The sequence below is a fragment of the Melanerpes formicivorus genome, unplaced genomic scaffold (genome assembly GCF_026170545.1).
Source record: "Melanerpes formicivorus ecotype bairdi unplaced genomic scaffold, bMelFor1.0.p_v2 SCAF_3, whole genome shotgun sequence".
NCBI lineage: Eukaryota > Metazoa > Chordata > Aves > Piciformes > Picidae > Melanerpes > Melanerpes formicivorus.
In genome coordinates, this window is record NW_027142355.1 from 27868564 (window position 1) to 27896406 (window position 27843).

A 27843-nucleotide genomic window follows, 5' to 3' on the forward strand; every position below is an offset into this window, starting at 1 on the left:
AAAGATTTGAATCAAGATGAGAAAATTGTTCTGTTGCAGTGCCCCGCCTTGTTCAGTTTTAAAATGCAGGTCTCTCTAGTGCCACACTTGTGTGTGCTTGAAAGCATTATTAACTCAGTCAGTTGGCCACTTAAGTATTCTCCTCAGGTCTCAGAGCAGGAGATGAAGGCACTATTTCCGCTGTCTTAACTCCAGAGAATTGCTTGGTGTGGTAGATGTTACCAAAGCATGTGCAGCTGCTGCACGTGCTGCATGGGGACCTAGCAGAACCTGCTGTATTCAAGTATTGCACCTTATAGATGCTCTTGTGTCTTTTTGCTTTTTACTGTAAGCATGTGTTTGGCATAGTGTAAGCAGTCAAGGCTCCAGGCCAGAACCAGCAGTTTCCTCTTCTTGGGGTGGGTGCTGTCACTGGTCTCCCACTCCTTTGCCCCTTCTTTCTGTGCATGTCTCCATACAAGTGAATCCTGGATCAGTATTGCCTAACGGAGTAGCTTAATCCACAGAAATTAAGGTAGTCTAGTCTGACCAGTGAGACTGAGCCTTAGGTTTGTCTGGTCAAGTACAGATGTGGATGTGCACCTCCTGAAACAGAAATGGGTTTTGTATATTTGGAGTGTCAATGCTTATGTGTATAGCTTCTGGGAAAGTTCAAGGTGATGACTCTCTGACAAATGTGGTCTGTCATGGTAGCACTACAAAAAGAGCATTATTTCTTGGTGATTTTAGTGATGTTAGTGAGAGGATATTTTGGATGGTGTTTCTCTTGAATAGCTCTTCTTTGTCCTTAACAATGGAACCACTGCACATTGTTTGGATTCAGGGCTTGGCTGATGGATCGAAAACAGAGCAAACTATAAATGCTCAGTGTCTCGCTTCTTATTCATTTGTAGGTGCCCTTCCAGCAGAGGGAGCAGGGGAGGAGGAAGATTCTGAATCTCCCTGGGATTCTGAGGTACTTTCCAGGAAGAACATAAGGGTTCCTAGGAGAGGTGGGGAGGGTAGGACTAAGATCCAACTGGAGCAGTGAAGTGTTCACTCACCCCTGCAGCATGCATGCCTAGGGAACAGAAGCGCAAACTTGAACGACAGATACAAGTTCAGTACAAAATTTGGATCACCACAGACCTGCAGTTATTGGGTCACAATCCACATTTTCAGTTACCACATTAATGTTTTGTGGGGGGGGCTGTCCAGTTTGTCAAGGTTTATCAACATGACAGAATAGCTTAGATGAGAGATACGGATTTTGCCAAAAACACTCGTGCTCTGGTTTTTCAGTATACGGTGTCTTGAGGCATCCTGTCCAAGGGTCCCATCACAGGGGTGTTTAATGATACCTTGCTGTGTGAGTTGGCTTAGTAGGAGCTTTTTATATAGAAATGAGCTGAAAATGCATTTGTCTCAATTCTCATACATGTGGTTTTGTTTGGTTCCACAGACAGATTTTGGAAATCTGAGGAAAGCAGCATCCGGTGTGTTTATCCCAACTACAGACATACATGGAATATACGCAAGGATTATTGCAGGGGAATGCAACAATGGTAACTTTGTAGTGGATTATATGTTTGTCTAGTAGCATTTCTTTGGGTTGGTTGGTTTGTTTGTTTTAATTCAAGTTCTTTTTGCATAGTGGTAAAAGTGTAGCTGGTTTAGGGCAGACCTGCCTGAATATTTAAATGTTCTTGGGTGATAATGCAGCAGAAGAAAACTGTGGTCTAGCTTAATCTAGCTAAGATGCGTTTTCTGCTTTGCATTTTTTTGGTTGGCTGGGTTTGGTTTGTATGTGTGTGTGTTTGGTTCTGGGTTTTTTCCCAGCTTAACTTTCAAAACCTTTCTTGTGCTTTGCCTAGGAGCTAAAACTTCACTAAAAGATCAGGCTTCCTTGCTAAGGGTTTCTGCCTGTTTGTGAGACTGTCTTGAGCGCCTTGAGCATAGGAAGTTATCTTTCTTTCCTGAGGATTTGTCTTTTAAGAAATGGCTTGTTAGTTCTGCTTTTAGTATAGCTACAATAAAACTGCACTGTCGTCTTCAGGTATTCAAGTTTGCTAAGCTGGAGGCGAAACTTTACAGACTTCTGGGAGCTGGTAAATCTTGTTGAGTAATTGTCATGGAAGTCTGCTTTAAGAGATTCTACTAAGGTGTCTTTAAAAATATGGTGAAAAGGGGTTAAAAGGTGATTACCATACCTTAAAGGTATTAAGGGCAACAAAGTTGGTGAGGGGCTTGGAACACAAGCCTTATGAGGAGAGACTGAGGGAACTGGGGTTGCTTAGCCTGGAGAAGAGGAAGCTCAGGGGAGACCTTATTGCTGTCTGCAACTACCTGAAGGGAGGTTGTAGACAGGCAGGCATTGGTCTCTTCTCCCAGGCAGCCAGTACCAGAACAAGAGGACACAGTCTCAGGCTGTGCCAGGGGAGGTTTAGGTTGGATGTTAGGAAGAAGTTCTATGCAGAAAGAGTGATTGCCCATTGGAATGGGCTGCCCAGGGAGGTGGTGGAGTCGCTGTCATTGGAGGTGTTCAGGAGGAGACTTGATAGGGTGCTTGGTGCCATGGGTTAGTTGTTTGGGTGGGTTGGATTGGTTGATGGGTTGGACGTGATGATCTTGAAGGTCTCTTGCAACCTGGTTTATTCTATGTAATATTCTATGTAATAAAAAGATTATTTCCATACTTCTGGAGCACCAAATTTGCTGAAATCAAATACAGTTTGTTGTCTAATTTTTTGCTAAAAATATGTTAAAGTCTTGCCACAGACACATTCTTAGTAACATTTTGTGCTCTTGCATGAGAGGACTCAAACTGTAAGGCACCTAAAGCAGAGAATTTGAGAAATAAAGGTGGATTTGGAAATGATTTAATGTTGGACCAAAGTTTAAAAACACACAGGTATTTGGAGCTCTGCTGTAAATGCAGATTACAACCAATCAACATTTTTTGGACTTGTTTACCTTACAAACTAAGCCAGCACAATCTGATGAGAACTAGCTTGGTTTTTTTTTTTACCTCATCAAGTGACATGTATATGGGATTTCTGTGTCTCCACCCATGAATAGAGTAGAGTGGAATAGAGTAGAATAGAATAGAGTAGAGTAGAGTAGAATAGAATAAACCAGGTTGGAAGAGACCTTCAAGATCATCATGTCCAACCTATCATCCAACACCACCTAATCAACTAAGCTATGAAACCAAGCACCCTGTCTTTTCTATCCCACCAATGCAAGGGAGAACACTCCTCAACATGGAGCATTTGTAGGATAGTCACAGTCATACTGCTGTTTGACTATTTTATGATCATTTGTTACAGCAGACCAGCTTTGGCTTTAGAAAGCAGGGTTCAACTCCTCAAAAAGAGTGAATATTTCAATCTTGTCATGTTAGTAAGCATGACCTGACTGCTTGACATGAATTGTTCTAGTTCTGTGGGGGTTATTTTTTTCAATACAAAGTGCACAATGGGAAGTGTGCATTGTCCATTTCTTCTATGCTAATACAAATGCCATATGATGAGGTAAACAGAATGTTAGGTATCATACCTGTGGTGAAATAATGCTTGCAACTCATACTTCATTGTAGAAACTGCTGGTGTTGAATGGAGTAAAAAAACCTTCAATAAAATAACACTTCCCAAACCTTTTTTTCATCTCCAGGCCTTTCAGAGAAACCAAACAATTCACAGGTAAGCATTTGTTCATGTCAAACTGACTACTTGTTCTGCTCATCAAATAGTAATGTAGTTATTTTGATACTATTTTTTTTTTTTTTTGGTCATTTGATTGTGTCTTTCATAGCTGAAGACTCCTGAACCTATTTTGGAATTGAATGAAACCTCTCCTAAAAAAAGACAGCAGGAATCGGGTAAGGATATGACCACTTCACACGGTTCTGGGTTTAACTTCGTAGTTGTTCTGGGGAGGAATGTTTAACAAAGCATCTGGTTTGTTTGGTTTTTCTTGTTGTTGTTGTTTTCAGATCTGTTGCAGGAATTGGATCCAGAAGATGCAGAGGATATTGAAGGTATTCATAAGAGTATCTTATGAACATTGTACTTGAAATTTTTTTCCTAATGTTAAATTAATGGTTCTAACAAAGTGTTCTGGGAGCAGGAGCTCTACTGAAATATGCCTCTCTGCATATGCATGCTCCTTCCTCCAGTCTGCCATTCAACACTGTAAATACCCTTCCCCCACCATACCTGTTGTCCTCTCCCCTTTTCAGGCACTCCTGAAGTTTGCTTTCTTTCCAATTTCTTTTAAAAAAAAACCCCACACCACCAAACTTCCTGATATTCCTGATTCTCTGAGTGTGTGCTGTGTCTGATGCCAGGCTAGGAATCTGCAAGCTAAGCTGTGCAGGAGCTGCAGGTACAACAGGGTAATTCTTGGGCTCACGCTGTAGCTGTACTTAGCAGGAATTATTACTTGCCTGGGTTTTCTCCACATCTCTGGCAGTTATTTTATGCATACAGCCAATGCTTTTGTCTGAGGTTTCCTTCTTGTTTCATGGTAGCTGACCAAAAGGTTCAGAGATAAGGGAGGGTAGTGGGGAAGAGAGGCAAGGTGGGAGGAAATGCCAGTGTCAGCATGTTGTCAGGAATCCTCTTTAGAAACAAAGCTAAAAGTGAAGAAGCTGCCTGGTGCACTATGTGTTGGAGAGAGGAGGTGCAGCTGTAATGGTTTTTTAGTTTCTTTGTTCCAATGTTTATTGATTTGCACATTTGTTAATGTGATGATAAACAATTCCACTTTTGAATTTTAGAGGTTCTACAATTGGCTATTGAAAATATAAGCCAGGGAGAGGTGAAGAGATACATAGGCAAGTAGGTGAACTTGCAACTTCTAAATGTAGAATACAAATAGTCTCAAGTTCTTTGGCATCATTGTTTTAAGGGGACAAAATGTACTGGCCACGCCTTCAGTACTGTGTCCAGTTATGGGCCCCGCAATTTAAGAAAGACATTGAGATACTTGAATGTGTCCAGAGAAGGGTAATGAGGCTGGTGAGAGGCCTTGAGCACAAGCCTTATGAGGAGAGGCTGAGGGAGCTGGGATTCTTTAGCCTGGAGAAGAGGAGGATCAGGGGAGACTCTATTGCTCTCTACAACTACCTGAAGGGAGGTTCTAGACAGGCAGAGGTTGGTCTCTTCTCCCAGGCAACCAGCACCAGAACAAGAGGACACAGTCTCAAGCTGTGCCAGGGGAAGTTTAGGCTTGAGGTGAGGAGAAAGTTCTTTACTGAGAGAGTCATTAGTCATGGAAATGGGCTGGCCAGAGAGGTGGTAGAGTCACCATCCCTGGAGGTATTCAAGAGGGGATTGGACTTGATGGCACTTGGTGCCATGGTCTAGTAGGCATGAAGTCTTGGGTGACAGGTTGGACTTGATCTTTGAGGTCTTTTCCAACCTTATTGATTCTATGATTCTATTCTATTCTAAAAATGTCTCTCTCCTCCTCTCTTCTCTTTCTCTTCTCTGTCATGTACTTGCAAGGGGTAAGCAGCAGTAGGTTTATACAGTAAATGTGAGATACAGCCCCATAGTGGACCATTATGTTATAATACTACAAACACAGAGTAAAAACTCGTAGCTCATTTCATGTCAGCTTTTTTTCTGATGTGTCTTTATTAATTTGTCATGCTGGTTTCTTCCCATGTGTTCACTTGGAGATCAGATGGTAAGAGGTATACGTGAAAAATTCTTTGGGGCTTTTATGTTTGGATTTGGGCTTAAACAATTTGGATTGCTTCAATGAAGAGTGATGATTCCTGCAGGTCAAGTATGTCTAAACCTGAAAGGGTGGAATGTCATCTCTCACAAATGTAGTTCATAAATCTGGAAAACAGGTACAGTATCTTGCACAGTTAAATGGTGAATGAGAAATTCAGTTTCCCGTTCTGTTTGCTTTGTTACTGGCACGTCGTAATGACTTCATAGAATCTCTTTTGGGGCCAAAATTAAGTCGTGCTGCAAAAGGTCATTATGGAAGGCAGAAGAGAGAGGAGAGGTAAAAGCTAACTGGGAAGAATACTCAAAACCATATTCCAGTGCAAGCTAGTGAAAAGGGCATTTGCAGCTTCTGTAAGGATAGGGGTTTCTGTGTATTTCTGATAGGCATAAAGCCAGGTGCATCTAACCTCTCCACAGGTAACTACTAATCAAAATGCATGCAAATCACAATGACTGGCAAAGATACTGGGATTTAATAACACTGGGAATTTTTGATTATACTCTTTTTTTCAAATGGGTAGGCTCTCCAGAAGCTTCAGTCTAGGGTTCTTACAGTGTTTTGCCTAGAAATCTCTTCCTGTGCAACAAATGAAAAACCCTTGGTGGTGAGGAGTCCTCTTTCTTTCACATTACCTACATTAAAAAGTATAATGCTGTGCAGGAAAGGAATTCACACTAATGCATCTTAAATCTCAAATTTGAGAAGATGTATTGCTTTGTGTTAAGATTTTTCTCCAGTATGGTGATTCAAAATGCACTGCAGGTGTAAATAAGTAGTATTAAGTCATGCTCATTATGAAAATACGTCTTTTTCACTGTAGATGAGCATTCAGGAACTAGCTTCCATATGTCATCCTCTGAGAAAGAGGACGTCAAGGATGCCATTGAAAACTGTGGGGTGCAGGTATGTATAATGAAATAGTCTAAATTGATAAGTTGTATTATATGCTAAGGTAAAGAAAACTTACCAGTAAGTGTATAGTGCTGAGGGGAGAGTCCTGTAGATAAAGGTTGTAGTATAGTCCAAAGTAAAGTTGGATACAATCTTTTTACAACAGGATAAAACTTTTGTGGTGGTGTTGGATACTTGCTGTTAACGCTGGTTTATTTGCAGATGGTTTTTGCTTTTGTGTACTGCTGAGAAACAGTGCAAATGCCTTTATCTTTTTTTTCTTTTCTTTTCTCTGTTCCTCCTATGGAAAATTGTGCATTCAAGTGAAGAGGGGGATTTGTCTATCATATGCTGATCTGTTTTATTTTAAATAGGCCTGATCTTCTGATCTTCCTCTTTGTATGAGAGAGATTGTGGGACATGCTAAATTTTTAACAGGCAGAGGACAGTACCTAAACCTATTGGAAAGTGGTAGTAGTTGGGCAGTGAGTTTGGGAATGGAGAGTCTGAGACAGGTGGCTGGCTGAGGTGCTCCTTCCTGTTCTGGAAGGAGAAGTTTTCACAGAGGGAGAAAAGGGCCTGGCTAATGAAAAAAGAAAGTGAGGAGTGCAATGGTCTTAGTTCTCTGGAGCACCAAGATAGCAGGCCCTCTTTAGAAGGCAGCATGAGCTAAGGAGGCACATGGGGAGGGAGTGTATTGGAAGCAGTGTGACAGATCTAGGCAGTCAGAAGTCCTGAGGAACAGCATGAGGTCAGGAGCATGGTGACTGGACAGGGACATGGTATGGTTTTCATACAGGCTTGAGTTGCTGATTTTTGGGATGAGAGATGGAATGGACAGGTGTCCCTAAAAAAAATAAATAAATTATTTTGAGCTTGAAAGGGTAACTTAATATTTCTGACCCTTGGGTGAAGAAATAGTCCTAATTTAGCAAATTCTCTGTGTGGCAGACAGTAAAAAGTTTGGCAGCTAGGCTGGTGAGAGGCCTTGAGCACAAGCCCTGTAAGGAGAGGCTGAGGGAGCTGGGGTTGTTTAGCCTGGAGAAGAGGAGGCTCAGGGGAGACCTTCTTGCTGTCTACAACTACCTGAAGGGAGGTTGTAGCCAGGTGGGGGTTGGTCTCTTCTCCCAGGCAACCAGCACCAGAATGAGAGGACACAGTCTCAAGCTGCACCAGGGAAAGTTTAGGCTCGAGGTGAGGAGGAAGTTCTTCACAGAGAGAGTTGTTAGCCATTAGAATGGGCTGCCCAGGTGGTGGTGGAGTCACCATCCCTGGAGGTGTTCAAAAAGGGATTGGACATGGCACTTGGTGCCTTGGTTTAGTAGTCATGAGGTGTTGGGTGACAGGTTGGACTTGATGATCTTTGAGGTCTTTTCCAACCTTACTGATTCTATGTTTTTCATGGACATTGTATTAACTTAGCAGGCAGGGCACTGCAGAATACCAGCCAGTAGAGAATTAAGGTGGAAAGAAGGTGAGAAAATGTAGGTAATTGTAATGAAGAATGGTATTAAAACAATAAAACATGAAAAGATAAATTGCTTTGTGGCGACCATCACCAGTGAGAGGAAAGTAGGCAGGCTAAAAGGTAAAAGCAATCTTAATGTCCAGCCAATTCTAATCCAAGGAAAACTGTTGTCACTAAAGTAAATCCTTCTGTTCTTAAGAAAAGCACGATTCGGCGAACGTTTATTTTTATTCTAAAGCTTGCTTTCAAAATGTCTTATTTCTGTTACATGATAAGGGTTAGTTTGCCACAGAAATTACCTAGATTAATTGTAATTTCCTTTCTCTCGGTAATCTTTCTGGCTGTACCTGCTTACTTAAGGATAAATATATTCTAGAAACTACCAGCTTGATAGAAAAATCAGCACATGGAAATCACACTGACAAAGCAGAGATTTCACATCGGGAGGAGCATGAGGAGTTGCACTGTTCTGACAAGCAGTTAAGACCAGATCATTGGGAAGAAAGATATGAAAAAATGTGGGTTGAAAATGAGAAAAAGGAATTGAAAACAAACTTTAAAAACATTACAGCAGAGCTGAAGCAGCTGTTTGGTGAAATCACTGAAACTGGCAAAACTTCCCCTGTGAAAGAAATGGCAGAATATGGCTTCAGTGAAGTATTGAAGAGTTCTCATGTTGCTACATCTCATGCAACAGAACCAAGTGATGAGTTAGAAAGTGAAGGTGAATGTGGAGATACTGAACTTGTGCTCGACAGAAAAGTACCCAAAATGGAAATAGTAATTCCGAGTTTTGCTGTCCTTCAAGACAAAAATAACATAAACACAAACATGGAAGATACCTGGAGTATAGATGAAAGTGATGGCACAAACAATACAGATAATATAAAGGTGCCTCTAGTAGAAGGAGAAGAACAGAAAATGCCTGCTATTGAAATGGAAGAGAATAAAAATGGAAGTTGTAGACATGTAGAGGGAAGCCCTGAATACTCCTTGGGATGTAGCTTAAACCCAAATATTTTGGATGGCATTTCTAATACTCTTCTTAAAACCCAACCTGTTTCTACAAGTGGTGAAAATGCACTTTTGGTAACAGAAAGGAAACTTGGAAAATGCTCTGGATTTAATGATGATACTCCCAGAGACTGCCTTATCAACAGTAATAAAATAGGAGGAAATGTAATGGAGAGTCTTTTTGCAAATGCTCAGCAATCATGTGGCATGCTGAAAAGCAATCTTGATGAAGAACTAAAACAAGATATGGAAAGATTTAAGAGTAAGGTAGGAATGTTGCAAATGCTATTCCTGGCTTTGGAGAAAGAGAAGGTACAGCTGCAAAAAGAGGTAGAACTTCACCTGCTACCCCTTGTTCTTTAATCTTTTCCTGTATCAATGGTCCTGTTCACTTCAGCTATTCATCATTAAGAGAAGATGCTTTGTTCAAATTAACTTTGGGTTAAAATGGAACTACATTCATTACTAACACAGAACATATTATTTTCCCAGTTTAACAATAGATGGCACTCAGTTCCAGTGTAAGTATTTATCACTTCATTGCTATAAAAAGAAGTGCACACAATTACATCAGTTTTGGTCCTGAATCCAAGAATGAAAATAGCTTCTGAACAGGGTCTTAACTAATCTAGTCATTTGCTGTGATTCCTGCATGGCCTGTCTTCATTGCCTGTCACTAAAATGCCTGTTTGCTGTGAAACTGTTGTGGTTTTTAATTTCTTTTCTTTTCTTTCTTCTTTTTGCCCAGGTCACAAAAGCACACTCACTTGATATTTTTTCTTTCGATTATGATTTATGTTTGCTGTGTTTTTACAAGTAGTGTTGTGCAGTCCTAGCTCTGTCCATCATTTCACTGTCTTGTTCATGTTTTAATATACACTCCTGGTTTTGTTATGTCTTTAATTGTGTGAATTCAAAGCACTTGCAATGACTTAATATACTTTGTAGTGTAATTTTGTGCAAATGCTTCTCTGTGTGAATTAAACCAAATGATTTATTTTATGGTATTCCAGAGGTGAACCTTCAGTGAGTCAGTCTTGAATGTGGTGTTTCTTCTAGAAACACTAAAAAAATCTATTCATCTTAATTTTATTTTTGTAGGTCAAGAAAGAAAAAAGCAAACAAGGCTGTTTCCAAACACAGGAGGAGCCAAAACAGGAAGATCTTGATAAATTGCATACACCACCTCCAGGGAATGTTACTAATCAGCAAGTTAAGCAAAAGCTTACTGTAAGGAAGAATGGCCATTCGAAAATGGAGAATGGAAACGCTATGGAAGAAAAAGACAAAACCCCCCTTTCATCTGAAGAGAAATCAACACTGTTGAAAATGCCAAAGAAAAGGTAAACTAAGGAAATCATCTCTAATTCTTTCTTATAGTACTAATTAAGTATCTCTTACAGTTTTAGTATTGTAGTAGTTGGAGTATTTTCCTCGATGCTGAAAGCTGTAGTGTATAGTCTACTGCTCCTCAAGCATTTAAAAGGAAAAGAAAAATTGTAACTGAAACAAAGCCTGTAAAAGAGCTTCAAACTTATTGCCCACTTCTAAAAGTAAAAAAGAAAGAAAAATAGAAATCAAATTCCTGTGAATTTCACTGTCAATACTAAGACAAAACATGTCTTCAAAAGCAGAGACAAAGACTGGCAAACCCAATTATTTCTGTAGGAAATGGCCATCCAGAAAAGTAATTTGTTGGTTACTTTGCATTCTTCCTTTTCCAGTTGATTTCAATGACCTCCATGCAGTTCTTGTTTTCCTTTTCATTAAGTTTAGATCCTCTTTGTTAGGAAAAGATGATACTAGAAGTTTGAAGAAGGCACAGATATTTTTGTGTAACTCAAAGCAGGAGTTTTTTCCTGTATGTCCTTCCAAGGAATCCTGCTTTAGATACTCCCTCTAATGGGGATGTAGGATATGTTCCATATTAGCCAAATAGGAGAAGGGTATCTTCCATGATCTTTGGGATCAGGTCTGTATGTTGTCATAAATGTTTTTCATGTGGGTTGGTTCTGCATGTCATTTCAAGTCTGTCTGTTTCATAGAAGTATTTTCTGTCGAGCTACTGAATTGGTGATTTTTACTCTTTTCTTCTGTTTCATGTAGTACATTTGCCCAGAATGCCAATGCTGCGAAGAAAAATAGAAGAAAGACTTCAAAGCAGAAGGCTAATCAGCACATGAAAAGTATTCCCACTGGAAGTGTTCAAGTACTGGATGATAGCATTTCCAGTGAAACTTCACAAAATGAGGGAAGGTACTGAATACAGGGAATGGTAAAACTTAATGATAAAAATGGACCTGAAAGGTCATACAGTGATTCATATTATGATTCTGGTTCTTTCATGTGACAAGAGTGAAAGTGGCTGGAAAGCTGCCAAACAGAAAGGGACCTGGGGGTACTGATTGACAGCCAGATGAATATGAGCCAGCAGTGTGCCCAGGTGGCCAAGAAGGCCTATGGCATCCTGGCCTGCATTAGGAATAGTGTGGCCAGCAGGAGCAGGGAAGACATTCTGCCCCTGTACTCAGCACTGTTCAGGCCACACCTTGAGTCCTGTGTCCAGTTCTGGGCCCCTCAATTTAAGAAGGACATTGAGACTCTTGAACGTGTCCAGAGAAGGGCAATGAGGCTGGGCAGAGGCCTATGAGGAGAGGCTGAGGGAGCTGGGATTGTTTAGCCTGGAGAAAAGGAGGCTCAGGGGAGACCTTATTGCTGTCTGCAACTATCTGAAGGGTGGTTGTAGCCAGGAGGTAGTTGGTCTCTTCTCCCAGGCAACCAGCACCAGAACACGAGGACACTCTCTCAAGGTGTGCCATGGAAAGTTTAGGCTTGAGGTGAGGAGAAAGTTCTTCACAGAGAGAGTTGTTAGCCATTGGAATGGGCTGCCCAGGGAGGTGGTAGAGTCGCCATCCCTGGAGGTGTTCAAGAGGGGATTGGACGTGGCACTTGGTGCCATGGTCTAGTAGTCATGAGGTGTTGGGTGACAGATTGGACTTGATCTTTGAGGTCTCTTCCAACCTTGTTGATTCTAAGATTTCTGTTCTTTCACTTCTTGCTCACCTGTTACCTGACACCCTTTGTGTTGTAACACATCTTTTCTGCCTAGAGTGCTTTGAGCATACTAATCAAGTTAATTGTAAGGTCAAATGTTCACAAATTCTGAATAGTTATGTGAGTGTGTGCACATGTGAAACACATCTGGTTTATATTTTTTAAAATAGAGAGGAGAGACTCTTTAACTGCAGGCATCTATTATTTTCCCTGCATTTTTGGTTTTTTCTTCTCCTCAGCTGTGTCCCCTCTTAACTTTCTCACTCCAATTTTACTTGTGTGGCATGCAAAACGAGAAACAGAAGGTGTTGGCATTGTGCAAGCACTGTTCAGCAACTGAAAATATTGGCCTGTTACCAGCACTGCTTTGGTCAGAAATCTGACATGCAGCACTGTGTGCACTGTTACCCAGAAAATTACCTCCATCCTAGCTAGATCCAGTACACTAGAGGATCGAAACACATGGTTCTTTTACCTGTCAGAGAAGGATTCTCAATACAAAAGGAGCTCAACCTCTAGTGCTAAACACAGAATGCACATAACTCTATACCTAGCTGTCTGTAGCTGTAAAATGTGTTACTTTGAGTGAAATGCAGAGAACAGTTATTTTAATTGTTTGCTTCATATCTTGTGGATAAAATAGCCTTACATAATACTACACTTGCATTTTAGTTTTTTTCAATCTTCAAGGACACCTAACAAAATCCTTACATTTTAGTTTAACTCCCTTCTGAAATTAAGTTTTCAGAGCAATTTTAGCTATTGTTCATAATGCAATGTCAGCATTCAGGTACTGAAACATGTTTCTGTTTTCCAGACCTGCAGCAAAAACAAGGAGTGAAAAGAAGAAGGTACTGTAAAACTAGTTTCCTAATAGTCTGTGTCAGCTTGTAATCACTTAGACAAGCACAGCAGTTCACCTAGTGATCAACCAGATGCACAGATTGCTGTTTATGCAGCTTAATGTGTAGGCTGTGAATGAGAGGAGAAGTCATTGATTTGTTTGTAATGATCTGTAGTACTATGTAGTTGTATACAGCAAATACTGTATTGTTTGTAGGCCAGCATGCAAATGGATGTCTCTGACCTCGATTTAACACACTCATCTGACGCGACTTCAGAGGACATCAAATCACCAACTTCAACCTACAAAAAGGCTATGTTGCTATTAGAACAGCTTGGTGTGGATCACTCAGGTATGTTTTCAAGTTACTTTGCCCTCAGCTGTTACAAGTTCCTCTTTAAAAACATTTTGTTGTATGCACTCCTAGGTATTTTAGTCTTATATTTTGATCTAATATTTCTTTGTAATTTAAAGATCCCCCTCCAAAGATGTGAAATGATCTCACCTATCCTTAGATGTCTGGCTGTCTTTTCAGCAAACATACCTCACTTTATTATTGGTTCCCTATCTAGTCAGAGCTGGAGAAGCAGATTCTTACAAAGAGACCTAGCAGTCTCCCTCTGCTGCTGCTTTTTTCTTCATACTTTTCACCTGTTTCGGTGTGAGTTTCTTAAAGGAAAATCTGCCTCAGCCTGGGCTCTCCATGGGCCAAAGGTTCTTCAGAAAACAGCCAACTGCTCTGGCACAGGATCTTCTACAGTGCTGCATTGCAGATACGTGCTCCAGTGTGGTCCTTTCCAGGAGCTGCAGGAAAATACCTGCCCCACCATAGGGACTGCAGCGCAATCTCTGCTTTAGTGCCTGGAGCATCTCCTCCCCCTCCTCCAGCTGACCTGCTTGTTCACAGGGCTGTTTTTCACATTCTTTTCCTTCTGTCTCTGTGTGGTGGGTTTTTGACCTTTCCTAATTACATTTTTTCTGACATGCTACCAGCATGGCTGAGAGGCTCAGCTGTGCCCTGTAGTAGGTCCATTGGAACTCACTGTGGTCTATCAAGGGGCAGCCCCTGGCCTCTTCTCACAGAGACCTCCACACTGCCTGCAGTTTTCTCTCTACCAAAACCTCTCCCAATACAGAGAATACAGCAAAGCATTAAATAATGTATACATTTGAATGTGTTTGTGCATGTGTGCAGCTTTGTTGTGGGTTTTTCTTTCAATCTCAAAATAGGTTCTGCTGTTTCACAAATTCAAGACATTCTTCTCGAATATGAAGGGATAATAGAACGTGAGAGAAATTTGTATGTAACTGTCTGCAGAGAAGTCAAGAAATTGGAAAGTGAAAAAGAGTCATCGCAGTTAACAGTGAAAGAGACCTTGGCACAGCTAGAAATGAAAAGGAAAAATGATCTCCAAAGCATTAAGTATGTAGCCTTGCATTCTGATAAAGTGTTATCTCGTCAGTGGTTGTATTCCAGAAGATGCTGGTGGTACAGGCAATAGGATGAGAAGATTCTAGCTTGAGGTTTTTTTTAATCCCATGGGCAAGGTATGCTATAAAGGACATAATGTCACAGGGAAGAATGCCCAGATGTTAGAGTCATGTAAGTCCTTTGGATGTGTTTTTAACTTTCTTTCTCTTTTTTTTTCATTAATGAGATCTAGAGTGTGTCTGAGAAAATAGGAAAATAAGATGGGTTGATTATTTTTTTTGCTTGGGGTTTTTTTGTTTGTTTGGGTTTGGGGTTTTTGTTGTTGGTTGGGATTTTTTGCTGTTGTTTTGTCTTTGTAGCTTCCAATGGTGTATAAAGGGAATTCTGGTAAGGCCACAGAGCGCTACTCAGAATGGAGCTTAGAGTATTTGTTTCCTTCCTCATTTGGATTTTTTTGAAAGGTCAGATTTGGGTATGCCTTTTTCCCTATGCTGCTAAGAGAAACCTGGGTGATGTGAGGTTTTTCAGTCACTGTCCACATCACTTCAGACAAGAGGGGCCAGAAAACACCATGTGAAATTCAGCAGGGACACATGCAAAGCCTTGCACTTGGGAAGATCTCCTTGTGATGGGATGGTCTGGCTGGGCAACTTGCTGAGAAGGCATTGGTTGTCTTCACAGAGACCAAGTTCAACATGAGCCAGTGTCAGATTTGCAGCTGAGAAGGCAAATGGCATTCTGGGCTACAATAAGAGCAGCAGAGTCAGGAGATAGAAGGGAGTGATTGTTCACCCCTATTCAGCACTTGTGAATCTGTGTAGAGCACTGGGTCAAATTTTTGGCCTTCAATACAAGAGAGATCTTAGTTGATAAATGTGATTTCAATAGATGGCTATCATGCTGGTCAGAGAGCAGGAGCACTCACCCTGTGAGGATAGGCTGGGGGAAGTAAGCTTTCAGAATTTGTGCCTTCTGGTGTGTGGAAAGGAATTATGAGGAAGCCAGTCCCAATTTGAAATGTACTCCCTTCAGGTTTTACCCCAACAAGGTTTTCATTAGTTTCAATTAATCTCAAAATCAAGCATTTTGCATCTGTATTGAACACCATGTATCTCAGCACAGGAAAGAGGTAGGTCAGAATTCTAATGATCATTTTGACTGATACTATGATACTCAGTTTTTCAAAATTATCAAATATCTACCAATTACAAATAATTAATTTTTTCAGTCTAAATGAATTCTCAACTTGGTGTCAACTTTACACTTAAAGCCATTCTGCTGGCCACACTATTCCTGATACAGGCCAGGATGCCATTGACCCTCTTGGCTGCCTGGGCACACTGCAGGCTCCTGTTCAGCCTACCATTGACCAGTACCCCCCAGGTCCTTCTCTTAATATTCTGAGCATTTAGACCATGTTCAGAATATTAAGAAAATGTATAGTAATCATAGTAAAAGTTTATGATGCTTTGATTTAACAAAACAAACTCCTTTTGAATGACGTGTCTGTGATATGAAGATGGATGTTTCTTTTCTTTTAAAGAATTAAAGAAATGTGCATAATACTGTGTATTTACCTGTGTAGACTTAAAAGTAAATGATAAATCACTCAGTAGCTTTTTGTTTCTTGTACCACTGGTGTCATGGATAGTGGAATTCTTTAAAAAGTAAAAAGTGCAATAAAAAAATGAAACCTGAAAGATTCAGTAATTTTATTATGTCACTGCAAGCCTATAATGTTGGATATCTGTTTTTTATATCACTGCTTTAGTTTCTCAAATATTCTGTTAAATCCTAGACTGACTTTGCAAGAAGAGGAGGAAAAAAGGCTCACAGTAGAAACACTATATGAGAGAATGAGAGAAAAACTCAGAAGGAAAGAAGATCAATATTGTAAAGAGGTGGAAAAGAGAGAACAACTTGAGTTACGCTCAAGGAATTTAGAAATGGAATTAATAACACTGAAAAATAATTTGAAAGAGGTATCATACACTTGTCATCCTATTTTTTGATTCTTTTTGTTACAGTATTCCAATATGCCTTATAGGAGGTACTTTGCTCATGAAAGAGGCGATGGATAACTTGCTGAATTTTGAGTACAGTTGGGAACAGTTGGTTTGCAAGTGGTCTGGGGTTTTTTGTTGGTAATTTTTGTTCTGGTTTTGGTTTATTTTTGTTGTTGTTTGGTTGTTTTTTGTAAGTTCTTTTTGTTTATTTGTGATTTTTTTTTTCTTTTCAAAATGTAGGTTTCATTTATATTTCAGACAAAACCTCTCTGAGTTATTTTTCTAAATGACTACAAAGTACTCTATGTTTACTCTTCAAGTTTTCAGAATAAAACTGAAACTCGTTAGATGGGTTATCATAACAGTTGGGAAGCAAAAATACCTGAAAGAATATAGAGGAGAATGGGAAGACACTGCTAGCGCTGATTTTTCTCAAGTGCAAGTAATCCAATTGTGTTACTGTAGGTTGAAGAAGAGCGTGATGAAACACAGAGGCAGCTCTCTCAGGAAAAGAATGCCAGAGCCCTGCAGGAAGGAATTTTGAATAACCACCTTTGGAGACAGAAGGAACTAGAAGAGACAAGAAGAACTATAAGAAATAATTCAGAGGTAAGTAGATTGGTTTTTTAATATAGAATTAGTTATATTTTACCAGGTTTGTTCTAAAGTTATGATAAATCTTACATTGTTTTTCATGCATGCTTATAGATTATTTACAGTTTACAAATGTAACTTGACTTGTCTTTTCCCTTACATATTTAAAAGTTCTGGGAAGCAGCATCAGTCCTGTATTGCATGTGCAGTGCAGTTTGGAAGCTAATAAAAGACACTATTTACCCTGTTGCTTAAGCTATTTGTTATTTTTCATTTCATAGACATTTTATCATCACTTTTTAAGGTTTCTAGTAGTGAAACACCTAGCTGCTTATGTCGAGGGTGACCAGCAAGAAAAGTGTTTGATGCTCACTTTGTGTTCCCATTACTTCTTTTTTTTCAAAAAAACTCCCTTATCAAAGTTTCTTACCTCAAGTAAGTTTCTTTTCCACCTCCACAGACTAATGTTTAGTGAAGGAGCTATGAATGGAGAGCTGACAAACAGAGAGGGACCTGGGGGTACTGATCGACAGCTGCCTAAACATGAGCCTGCAGTGTGCCCAGGTGGCCAAGAGGGCCAATGGCATCCTGGCCTGCATTAGGAATAGTGTGGCCAGCAGGAGCAGGGAAGTCATTCTGCCCCTGTACTCAGCACTGTTCAGGCCACACCTTGAGTCCTGTGTCCAGTTCTGGGCCCCTCAGTTTAAGAGGAACATCACTCTCTCTGTGTAAAACTTCCTCCTGACCTCCAGCCTAAACCTCCCCTGGCACAGCCTGGGACTGCATCCTCTTGTTCTGGTACTGGCTGCCTGGGAGAAGAGACCAACCTCTGCCTGTCTTACAACCCCCCTTCAGGTAGTTGTAGACAGCAATAAGGTCACCCCTGAGTCTCCTCTTCTCCAGGCTAAGGAACCTCAACTGATAAAAGATGAGAAGTAGCACAAGAAGGAAAATACCCTTTCTAGCTTTAGTTTTTACCAGATTTGTAACAAGACTTAATTAAGCTTAAAGAGCTTCTTTTAAAAGCGTGCACATACAATAAAGCACTGTAAGTTAAAAAGCCTTTTTATGCTTGAATATTTAAAACTGTTTTATTAATTGGTTGCTGGTTTAAGGACAGAAGAGAAAAAAAAGCCATTGTATGTTTGCGATGTTCATTTAGGTTTGTAGGGTATGTTACGCTTCCAGCGTGTGTATATGTTGTACATGTGCATGAATTCATAGAGAATTCATAGGGTAGCTTATATATTACCTGGAATTTCACTCCCATCTTCAAAGACCTGCTTCAGTATTAGAAATGTTAAAACATAGTTTGGTGATGAAGTGGTTTTGGAGATTTGTTTCCCAACCGGCCATTTATTTATCCATGTTCCCTGTCGTTCAGGAATCCGACAGTGAGAGAGAAAAGGATCTGTTGTACAAAAATCACTTGCTACAAGACGAGATTGCTATGCTAAGACTAGAACTTGATCAAGTAAGACTCAGGCACCAGGAGGAAAAAGGGAAATATTTGGAGGAAAATGAGACTCTGAAAGAAAAAAACGAAGATCTCAAAACAGAGCTTAAACTGAACAAGGAAACCTTAACACAAACGGTTTTTCAGTACAATGGACAGCTGAACTTAGTCAAGACGGAATCTGCAGTGCTAACTTCTGAACTTGAGCAGGCAAAAGAAAACAAAGACAGGCTAGAGATAGAAATCGAATCATTTCGTGCCCGCCTGCACTCTACCGTTCAAGAGCTTGAACGTCATCAGTCATCAAAAAGTGACATCGAACGAGTATTTCAGAAGGACCGTGACGAGTGGCTTCGCCTGAAGGACAAGCTCCATCATGACCTCTCTGATGTGCGAAGGGACAACAAGAGCCTGTCTCAGCAACTGAGCAAAGCTGAAAGCAAAGCTAACAGCCTAGAAAATGAGCTGCACCAGTTGAAACAAACACTGGGAGAAAAAACGGTGCTTTTAGAAATGACACAAAAAGAATTAAATCAAGCCCAGTGTCAGGCAAAGAAATGCGCTGACGCTCGGCAGCTTGAGAAGGATCAAGTCAGCAAACTTACCATAAAGCAGGAGTCTATGCAGGAACGGCTGGCCCAACTCCAGAGTGAAAACCTGTTGCTCCGTCAGCAACTGGAAGATATGCAGACCAAGGGGATGGTCAAAGAAAAACAACTGACTGATGTGCAGGACCGGTTTAATGATATCCTCAACAAGCTCAGAGCTGATACTGAAAAGCAAGTTTACCTTGTGGAAGAGAGAAACAAGGAATTAAATGCCAAGTGTACCGATTTAAGAGAACAAATCTCTAAATATGAAGCTGACAAAGCAGAGAGAGAGGTAAAGTGTGCATTTAGAGCACTTTAAGATTTGGCAGTTCCTGAAATGGTTTTGTCTCTAAACTGTATCAGGTATAAATTCTGTGTGTGGGACCGAGTAATGCTGATCCGTTCTGGGCTGTCGTATTTCTCTTGGATTTTTGGAAAGTCTTGGCAAACAGGGTATTGCTGCTCAGAGAGCAGAAAAAAGGCATCCCTGTCTAACCTTTTATCAGGGATTTGATTATTCTCTACAACTTTTTTCATCTTTTTTTCATTGCCCTATTTTATGCCTTGTAGAGTGTGTTTATGTACTCGATGGGGGGGGTTTTATGTGTTGATTATGCGAACGAGTGGCATAAGAGGAAGAACCATCCAATATGCAAGTGTTGAGAAAGAAAGATACAGACAATGTGATAAGGAATAGTTTTATATAAAGTTCCCACAGGAAAAAAAGAAGAAAAAAAAAGGAAAAAAAAAAACCCACAACAAGCTTCTCCATAAGATCCTATTAAAACTGAAGAGCATTGGTAGTGTCCAGGTGTGAACTGATGTTTTGGGGATTCTAAGGGGCCTACCTGTTTGTCATTAATTTCAGACATTAACTTAAGTTTTCTCTTTTCTGTTTTATAATGGGAAGCCTTATTTAAATGCATTCTTTCTTTGTGTCTCTGTGAAAGACTAATTACCTGGAGAAAATCGGTTAAACTGTCAGGTTTCTGCAAACTGACACAGAACAGTGAGTGTGAAACTTGCTTCAGTACAGAGCACTAGCATAACTTTGTGTCGCTTAAAAATGCTTGAACCAAGTGTTGTTCCTATTTCTGCATTGAGATGATTTTTGTTAAGAAGAGAATAAAGGTGAGGGTAGGAGTGAGGAATAGGTAGATAATTGAAAAAGCTGTAGGTAAGGGGAGAATGCATTACTATATATGTTTCTAGAAGTATCATAGTATCAGTCAGGGTTGGAAGGGACCACAAGGATCATCTAGTTCCAACCCCCCTGCCATGGGCAGGGACACCCCACACTCGATCAGGCTGGCCACAGCCTCGTCCAGCCTGCTCTTAAACACCCCCAGGGACGGGGCCTCAACCACCTCCCTGGACAACCCATTCCAGGGCTTCACCACTCTCATGGTGAAGAACCTCCTCCTCACATCCAACCTGAATCTCCCCACCTCCAGCTTTATTACATTCCCCCTAGTCCTATCACTACTTGAGATCCTGAGAAGTCCCTTCCCAGCCTTCCTGTAGGCCCCCTTCAGATACTGGAGTAGATAGGGTCTTCTCTGTTGGCAGAGTATTCTACCAATTCCAGGCAGAGCATTGATTTAAAAGCTGCCTTACTCATTTTGTTCACTCCTCTTTTACTTTCTGGAAAGCAGAAACTAATCACATTCAGTATTTAGACACTGGTATGAGGTTTGTCTCCCTTGGTGATTTGAATAGTGATTTAAAATTACATTTCTTTCCTCAAAACAAATGCAGACTCTTTAAGTGAGGTAAATGTCTACATGTGTTGGGTAACCACCTTGTTCTTCATTTGTCAGTGACTTTAGTGGGGTAGGGGAGAGAATTCCAGCAGTGCTGTCAATCATTTTAATCTGTGAGTCGCTTTGAATTCTTGCTGCCACAGTAACAGCTTCCTTTTGAAGTTACTAGTTGTGTCTGAAGTAGCTCAATTTTTGTAAATCTAATCTGCCAGTATAGAGGCAGCTGTTATTCTAAACTGAATTTGCTAAGGAGACTGCAAGAGGATGTGATTCAACATAGAATTGGTATATCTCAAAAGAGGTTTCAGATACACGTATTCGTTCAATGATTTGCAGAGTCCTGCTCTTGGTCATCAGAGCGATATCTGCAGTTCAGCTGTCACTTTTACTTCACAGCAGATTTCTTTGGCTTTTGTTAGAAAAAAATACATTATTATACTGTGTGCTTGTGTGTTGTTCCAAGAAGAGCAGTGTTTCAGCCTTTTGTGTGTATTAAGACATAGAAACATCCTTGAACAGCTGCTGATAATTTGGAGGTGTTTAGCTGAGAGAGATGAAGAGAAGTCATCTGTGCAGATTCCTGCTGGTAGCAAGCAAAGCTTCATAGCTTTGTGTTCAATCCAGACAGTTGTGATTGTTGATCAGGTAAGTTAAAATAAAGGCATAGTTCATGTTCTTACCATTTTCTTCATGCTCATTTGGCTATTTCACTAGGGCACAGTCAGACAGCTGCAGCAGGAGCTTGCAGATGCTCTTAAAAAGCAATCTATGTCTGAAGCTTCACTTGAAGTTTCTACACGCTACCGCAGTGACTTGGAGGAAGACAAACTATGTTTACAAAAGGAACTGAAAAAGATTAAAACTGAGGTACCTAATGTCTTTAACTGTGAATAAATGAGGGTGGCTGTTGAAAGAAGGCATGAGTGTTGTCCTAAAACCCTAGAAGAAATTTCCAAAGTTGAGATTTAGTGATGTGTGAATGAATTTACAACCTAGTGTCCATGATCAGGTCTGTGACATGAGGAGACTGTCCTTAAGTGGACAAAGGTTTCTGCTTTCTAAGGTGCTTTGAAAAATAAGCTCATCTGTCTATAGCTTACTGCAGTTGGTTTGGCCAAGCATGTTGTCTGCTTTCTGAAGAACAGTAGATACACTGGACTGCTGCATTTGGACTTTTTTAATGATGCCTATTTTTCTTCTCTCCCCATCCTTCCTCACTTACTCTGCATTCATTCATTTATTGATCTGTATTTCTTCATTTCCTCCTCTTTTTTGCCCCTACTGTAACTTGCCATCCTTAAGCAGCATTCTTACAAGTGAATTGCGAACTCCATTTTGAGGCAGGGACCACCTTTGCAGTGTTCTTAAACAGAATTATAGAGGCCTTGGAGTTCTGAAATAGAAATCATCCTAATCTTCTTATGAAGGGATTGTAAATTCTTTTATGAGGGAGTTGTGGATTCATTTCAGGAGAAGAATGAACTTTTTAGTTCATATTTTCCCAAAGAAGCAAGAGGTGGATACAAAAAATGTCACAAGTCACCAAAGGGGTAGAAGGGGCAATGCTGCTGCTACAGGACATGGGTAGAGGGATGGGAAAGGCCAGGGTAAAAGTGGTGAAGTAACACAGGTTGTGTTAATCTGCTAGTAGAAGTGAAGGTTTGGATGTACTTGAAATTATTACACTTCTTTGGCTAGAGGGTCTGTGCAGAAATCCACAGTACCTGAATTCTTCAGCAGCAGCTGACTTTTCCCTATAAAGGCTCACCTGTCTACTGTGGATTCTTACTGTGATTTTACAGTTGCAGGAGTTGGAAGAGCAGCACCTCCAGTCTGAACATTGTGTTCGTGACATGAAGACTGCCTTGGATGATAAAGAAAGAGAACTAATAGCTTCCTCCCAGAAACTCCAGGACCTTCTTTTGGCATCCTCTGGGACTGATACTACTATAAAACAACTAGAAGAACATGTCCAGCGGTAAGAGAAGACACAGTGAAGGAAAGCATCTGTTGCTTTCTGGGATTGTGTGAAAACAGCAGCGTAGCCTTGTTGCATCACGGCAAGTTAATACATGGCTTTGAAGGATGTTTTCATATTGGGTTATGTTATTTCGCACTGTTCTTGGATAATTGGTGCTCAGGTGGATTTCCATAATAAGACCTGTATTTCTTTTTAAGCCTTGAAATTGAAAATGCTCAATTGGAAGCCACAGTCCAACAACAAAGCACTAGGGTTGAAGCGCTTCAGAGAGACCTGCAAGTCTCTGCCTCGGTAAGCTGGTCATAAACTTCCCTTTCTGTAAGCTCCCAGGCCTCCTTCTGTAGGGAATTTTTAAGATGAAGTTGTCCTGGAGAACCTGTAGGAGCTCAGTTCCTGAGTTCTGCTGAATAGAGGCTGCTTGGAAAGCATTCCTCAGCTTTCTGGTTTTTAGAGTTTTCCCATGCTACTATAGCAAGTCATACTTAACGCTCTAAAAGATAAGGATCTGACATTAATATGCCGGTGTAACTATTGTTTGCTTCAGTCCCATCATATCAGATAGAAATATAGAATCCTTTCAGTTGGAAAAGACCTTTAAGATCATTGAGTCTGACCATTATCTAACTCTACCAAGTCTGGTGCTAAAATATGTCCCTTAGCACCACATTGATGCATCTTTTAAACATTTCCAGAGATGGTGATTGAATCATCTCTCTGGGTAGTCAAGTCCAGAGGCTGGTAAGTGAAGACATTTCTTTTAATATCCAGCCTTAAGCTTCCTCTGACACAACCTGACAACATTTCCTCTCATTCTGTCACTTGTTATGAGAAAGAAGAGACTGACACCTTGCTCCAGCCTCCTTTTGGGTAGTTGTAGTGAGCAATAACATCTTCCCTCAGCCTCCTTTTCTTCAGATTAAACAATCCCATTTCCCTCAGCTGCTCCTCATCAGAGCTGCTCTCCAGGCCCATCACTATCTTTGTTGCCATTCTCTAGAACTGCTTCAGGACCTCAATGACTTTTCTTGTAGTGAAGGCCCCAAAACTGAACACAATACTCAAGCTGCAGCTTCACCAGTGCTGAATTACAGGGGGTCAATCACTTCCCCAGTCCTGCTTATCACACTGATACCGTTGGCCTTGGCCAGTTGAGATTCTTTGTACCCTGCATGCTGTTCTCTCTGTCTGAAGCAATGATGATTGCTAGCAGTTTTACAGTGGTATCAAATTGGAGCTATTAATGCTGGTTATAAATACTACAGGAACAAAGAGGTGTATGTGGTATTTATTTTTGGTAACAAGCATAAACTTTGGTCTGGAAAGTCAAATGTATTGTCTTGCTTCTTTTAATGCTTCCATAGGTTCATAACCGCTTGGAAGACTTGATAACTGGCTTCCAGACAACACAGGCAGTTGTAGAGTACCACCACCAGCAGCAGGTACATGAGTTGCTTCTATGAATGACTGTTTTAGTCTCTTGAATTTTTTGTGGGCAGGTAGTGGATGAAAATACCAGGTGGGCTGTTTAGGCACAGTTCAAGGCAACCTCAAGGGAAAAGGCTGCACATTTCATCATTCCCATGCTGCTCTTTTTTGTCTGTGTGTTGTGGTGTATAAGATACATGTGTTCATCAGCACAATTTGTTTGAATTCTCTCCCCCATCCCACTGGGGGCGAGTGGGCAAGTGGCTGTGTGGTGCTTGGCTGCTTACTGAAGTTAAACCATGGCAGATGATGGATAGGATGGATGTTGTGGGCAAGGGGCGGATCTGTGGTTGAAAGCTGAGAGAGGGGACTGGACTTGGGAGATCCGTGTCCTCTTTGCAGCTTTGTCAGAGCTTGCTCTTGAGGCCATGTTAGTTTCTGTCCTGAGACTCAATGATTCACCTATTCTGTAAGGATATTTGAGAAAGTTGTGCACCCTGAGTATTTTTTTTAATATAAGCTTTTCTGATAAGGTTTTAATAACTTTCTGTAGACCAATAGACTTGTTTGTTAGTTTGGATTTGGGGAGATGGGGTGGTGTTTCTTACAGAATGCCACTAAAAACATCTGGTTGGTTTGCATTCTTTATATATGGCCTGAATCAACAAGTTCTGCTCTACTCAAGTGCATCTGGTTAGGCAAATCTTTGTCCCTTTGTGCTGAAGCAAGGCGTAGGGTGATTTTGTGCATGTCTGTGTTGTCTTATTCCCTGAAGTTGTAACCTCATCTTGTCACTTCCAGAGTGTTTATTCTTTCCACCAACAGGTTCAGTTGTTCTTTGTAATGTTTCCTGAGGTGTGTTTTGTGCTCTACTTGAACCTTGATCACAGAACTTGGATGGAGAGAGGAGAGCTTAGGCCTGTCTCCATTTCAGTGGCTACTTTGTACTGCAGTGCTGCCTGTCCAGTCACCTTAGATTTTTCTTCTGCCGATGTTGCTTTCGCAGATGCAAAAGCAGAATGTGGCAATATCAAAGGATAGTGTGTGGGAAGAGCAATTGAAGTCAATAACCCACTTCAAAGAGCGTGTTGCTCAGCTTGACAGGGAGAAGGCTGATCTCTTGGAACAGGTGAGCCCAGATAATTCTCCAGACACCTAGCCAATACCCAGGAGAACTGCATTCACCTTTTTGTTCAAGTTCTTGCATGCCTAGCTTTTCCTGTTACCCATGTTGTTCAGGTGCTGAGTATCTTGTCATTTGGGGGCCATCCAGCAAGCAGTTAAAAGCTAGCTGGGTATTTTTGTGTTAAATTTGGAGTGGTTCTGTTGGAGAGAGTTCACCATGTGATTTACTATCAGTCAAGCACATAGAGCAAGGCTGCAGTTCCCCAGTTCTTTCCTTGGATTGCTTTTGGTCATCTTCTGACTCAGGTTTCTGGGCAGGATTAAAATGCTTCATGTTTCCAGTGTAACTTACGGACAAGCTGCTCCGTATTTTCAGGCTAGCAGGAGCACTGTAGAATTCCAAAAGATCAGATTCCTCTACAATCTCCTGCCTGCTATTCATTAAAGGTCTCACGAGACCTTCAAACTGACCTGTGGTCTCCCATGATGTGCATACTTACTTAATGCTTGCTGTGAACAGAGAAACTGTCAAAAGTGGTCTCCAGGGTCTTCTCCACTTTTTTGCTTTGAAGCATTAGAAGAGGGTAGCCCTCGCTTCAGTGAGGGCATCTGTTTCTGTTGTTAGGTGTTGCCCTGTTTGATGTGAAACCTGAAAGTGATTAAATGGTCTCAGGAATTCTGTCTCCTGGCATTCTGTGGAACTTAGAGACATACTGCAGCTTCTCTGTGGGGAATGCTGCGTGCCCATACTGCGTGGAGGTATTGTTCCTGTGCTCTGTATGTCTTGTATCTTTTCTGTTTTGAAAGTGTGAGAATGAAAGAAAGAAAGTGAAAGAGCTGGAAGAATTGAAGCATCCAGTCGAGCTGCGTTTGGACCAAGAAATTAAAAGAAACACTGAACTGCAGAAAAACTGTAAGAGGTATGGCTTTGCAGTATGATGAAGAGGTACCTCTGAGTAGGAGTCAAGCTTTATTGAACTTCAGTGTAAAAAATTGGTGTATGTTAGAGATTGTTTGTGAGCAAATACAAGCCTCACGTTAGTTCTTGCAAGGTGTTTCTATGCGTGAGCCCATAGTATTCAACAGTTGCCATAAGAGTTGTAGATTGAGGCTGCCCCACAGTTTTCTTGGGGAAGGAATCTCTCTTGTACCTCTTCACAGTATCACAGTATCGCCAAGGTTGGAAGAGACTTCAAGGAACATAGAGTCCAACCTGTCACCACAGACCCATGACTAGACCATGGCACCAAGTGCCACGTCCAGTCTCCTCTTGAACACCTCCAGGGATGGTGACTCCACCACCTCCCTGGGCAGCCCATTCCAATGACTAATGACTCTCTCAGTGAAGACCTTTCTCCTTACCTTGAGCCTAAACTTCCCCTGGCGCAGCTTGAGACTGTGTCCCCTTGTTCTGGTGCTGGTTGCCTGGGAGAAGAGACCAGCCCCTTCCTGGCTACAGCCACCCCTCAGGTAGTTGTAGAGGGCAATGAGGTCACCCCTGAGCCTCCTCTTCTCCAGGCTAAACAATCCCAGCTCCCTCAGCCTCTCCTCACAGGGCTTGTGTTCAAGGCCTCTCCCCGGCCTTGTTGCCCTTCTCTGGACACGTTCAAGCATCTCAATGTCCTTCTTAAATTGAGGGGCCCAGAACTGGGCACAGTACTCAAGGGTACTCACAGTACTCTTTTTAAGGTACAAGGTAATGTGCACCCTTCATGTGATTTGTGGCACAGGAATTCTGGTTTTCCTAATTCCTGGAGCTTCAAGTATGATAAAGGTTAAGCAAGCTGTGTCTGTGCTGCTTACGTGACAATGTGGAAAAAGGCTGCAGGTTCCTTTTCTTGGCTCATTTGCTGTGTAGGTTGAAGAGGCTTCTCACTAGAGCTGTGAAGAAGATACGGCTCTATGAAGAGGGAGAGGTGGAGTCCCAGCTTAATTTGCAGGGAGAAATGAAAAAGAGGTCTTCTGAATTGGTCAATGAAGTTGGTGAATTACAAGCAAAGGTTAGTACTGGTTTGTTTGATTCTTGTGATGGGGTATTTCTTTTGAAATATCTTATTCTTTCCCTATACTTCCTTCTATGTTGTTGATGAGGAAAAAAAACAAACAAATTCCCTTGGCTTTATTTTGGAATTGATTTACCTTTTCTTGGTGCTCCTTCTGCTGTTGCAATAGTAGATGACCATAACTTAGAGTAATGTAGTTATGATGGCTAGAGATGAAAATGTTATGTGGAAAACAGATCTTGCAAGGGCACATCAAGGGCAAGTTGTCCTGTTGAGGAGGGGCAAGCCAAGAGTTGCAGTAAGGCTGTCAGAGTCCATGACCTGAAGGGCCAGAGAGCAGTCTCACAGGCCCTTACCAAGAAGAGCAGAACAGGTCTAGTGACAGTAAACAGAGTCAGCTAAGAATGCAGATCTCCTGGCTGGGCCATAGGAAGAGGCAGGTCTGCAATCCTACCAAGATGTCTCATCCA

General features: G+C 41.1%; 1 protein-coding gene across 7 annotated transcripts in view; it reads left to right on the forward strand.

Moving 5' to 3' along the window:
- ANKRD26 (ankyrin repeat domain containing 26) overlaps positions 1–27843 on the forward strand; it is a 57660-nt gene that overhangs the window by 18527 nt on the left and 11290 nt on the right. For 4 of the 7 annotated variants that reach the window (XM_068169776.1, XM_068169746.1, XM_068169785.1 and 1 more), the window contains exons 12-33: positions 894–955; positions 1442–1544; positions 3652–3680; positions 3793–3859; positions 3974–4018; positions 6548–6630; positions 8447–9430; positions 10202–10443; positions 11207–11356; positions 12972–13005; positions 13215–13350; positions 14229–14421; positions 16229–16412; positions 16902–17045; positions 18415–19368; positions 21554–21706; positions 22642–22817; positions 23018–23111; positions 24182–24259; positions 25252–25374; positions 26178–26290; positions 27229–27370. In XM_068169776.1, coding sequence (XP_068025877.1) covers positions 894–955; positions 1442–1544; positions 3652–3680; positions 3793–3859; positions 3974–4018; positions 6548–6630; positions 8447–9430; positions 10202–10443; positions 11207–11356; positions 12972–13005; positions 13215–13350; positions 14229–14421; positions 16229–16412; positions 16902–17045; positions 18415–19368; positions 21554–21706; positions 22642–22817; positions 23018–23111; positions 24182–24259; positions 25252–25374; positions 26178–26290; positions 27229–27370 — 4289 coding nt within the window. The remainder of the gene's footprint in view (positions 1–893; positions 956–1441; positions 1545–3651; positions 3681–3792; positions 3860–3973; positions 4019–6547; positions 6631–8446; positions 9431–10201; positions 10444–11206; positions 11357–12971; positions 13006–13214; positions 13351–14228; positions 14422–16228; positions 16413–16901; positions 17046–18414; positions 19369–21553; positions 21707–22641; positions 22818–23017; positions 23112–24181; positions 24260–25251; positions 25375–26177; positions 26291–27228; positions 27371–27843) is intronic. The other 3 variants (XM_068169770.1, XM_068169762.1, XM_068169795.1) reach the window with 3 other exon arrangements.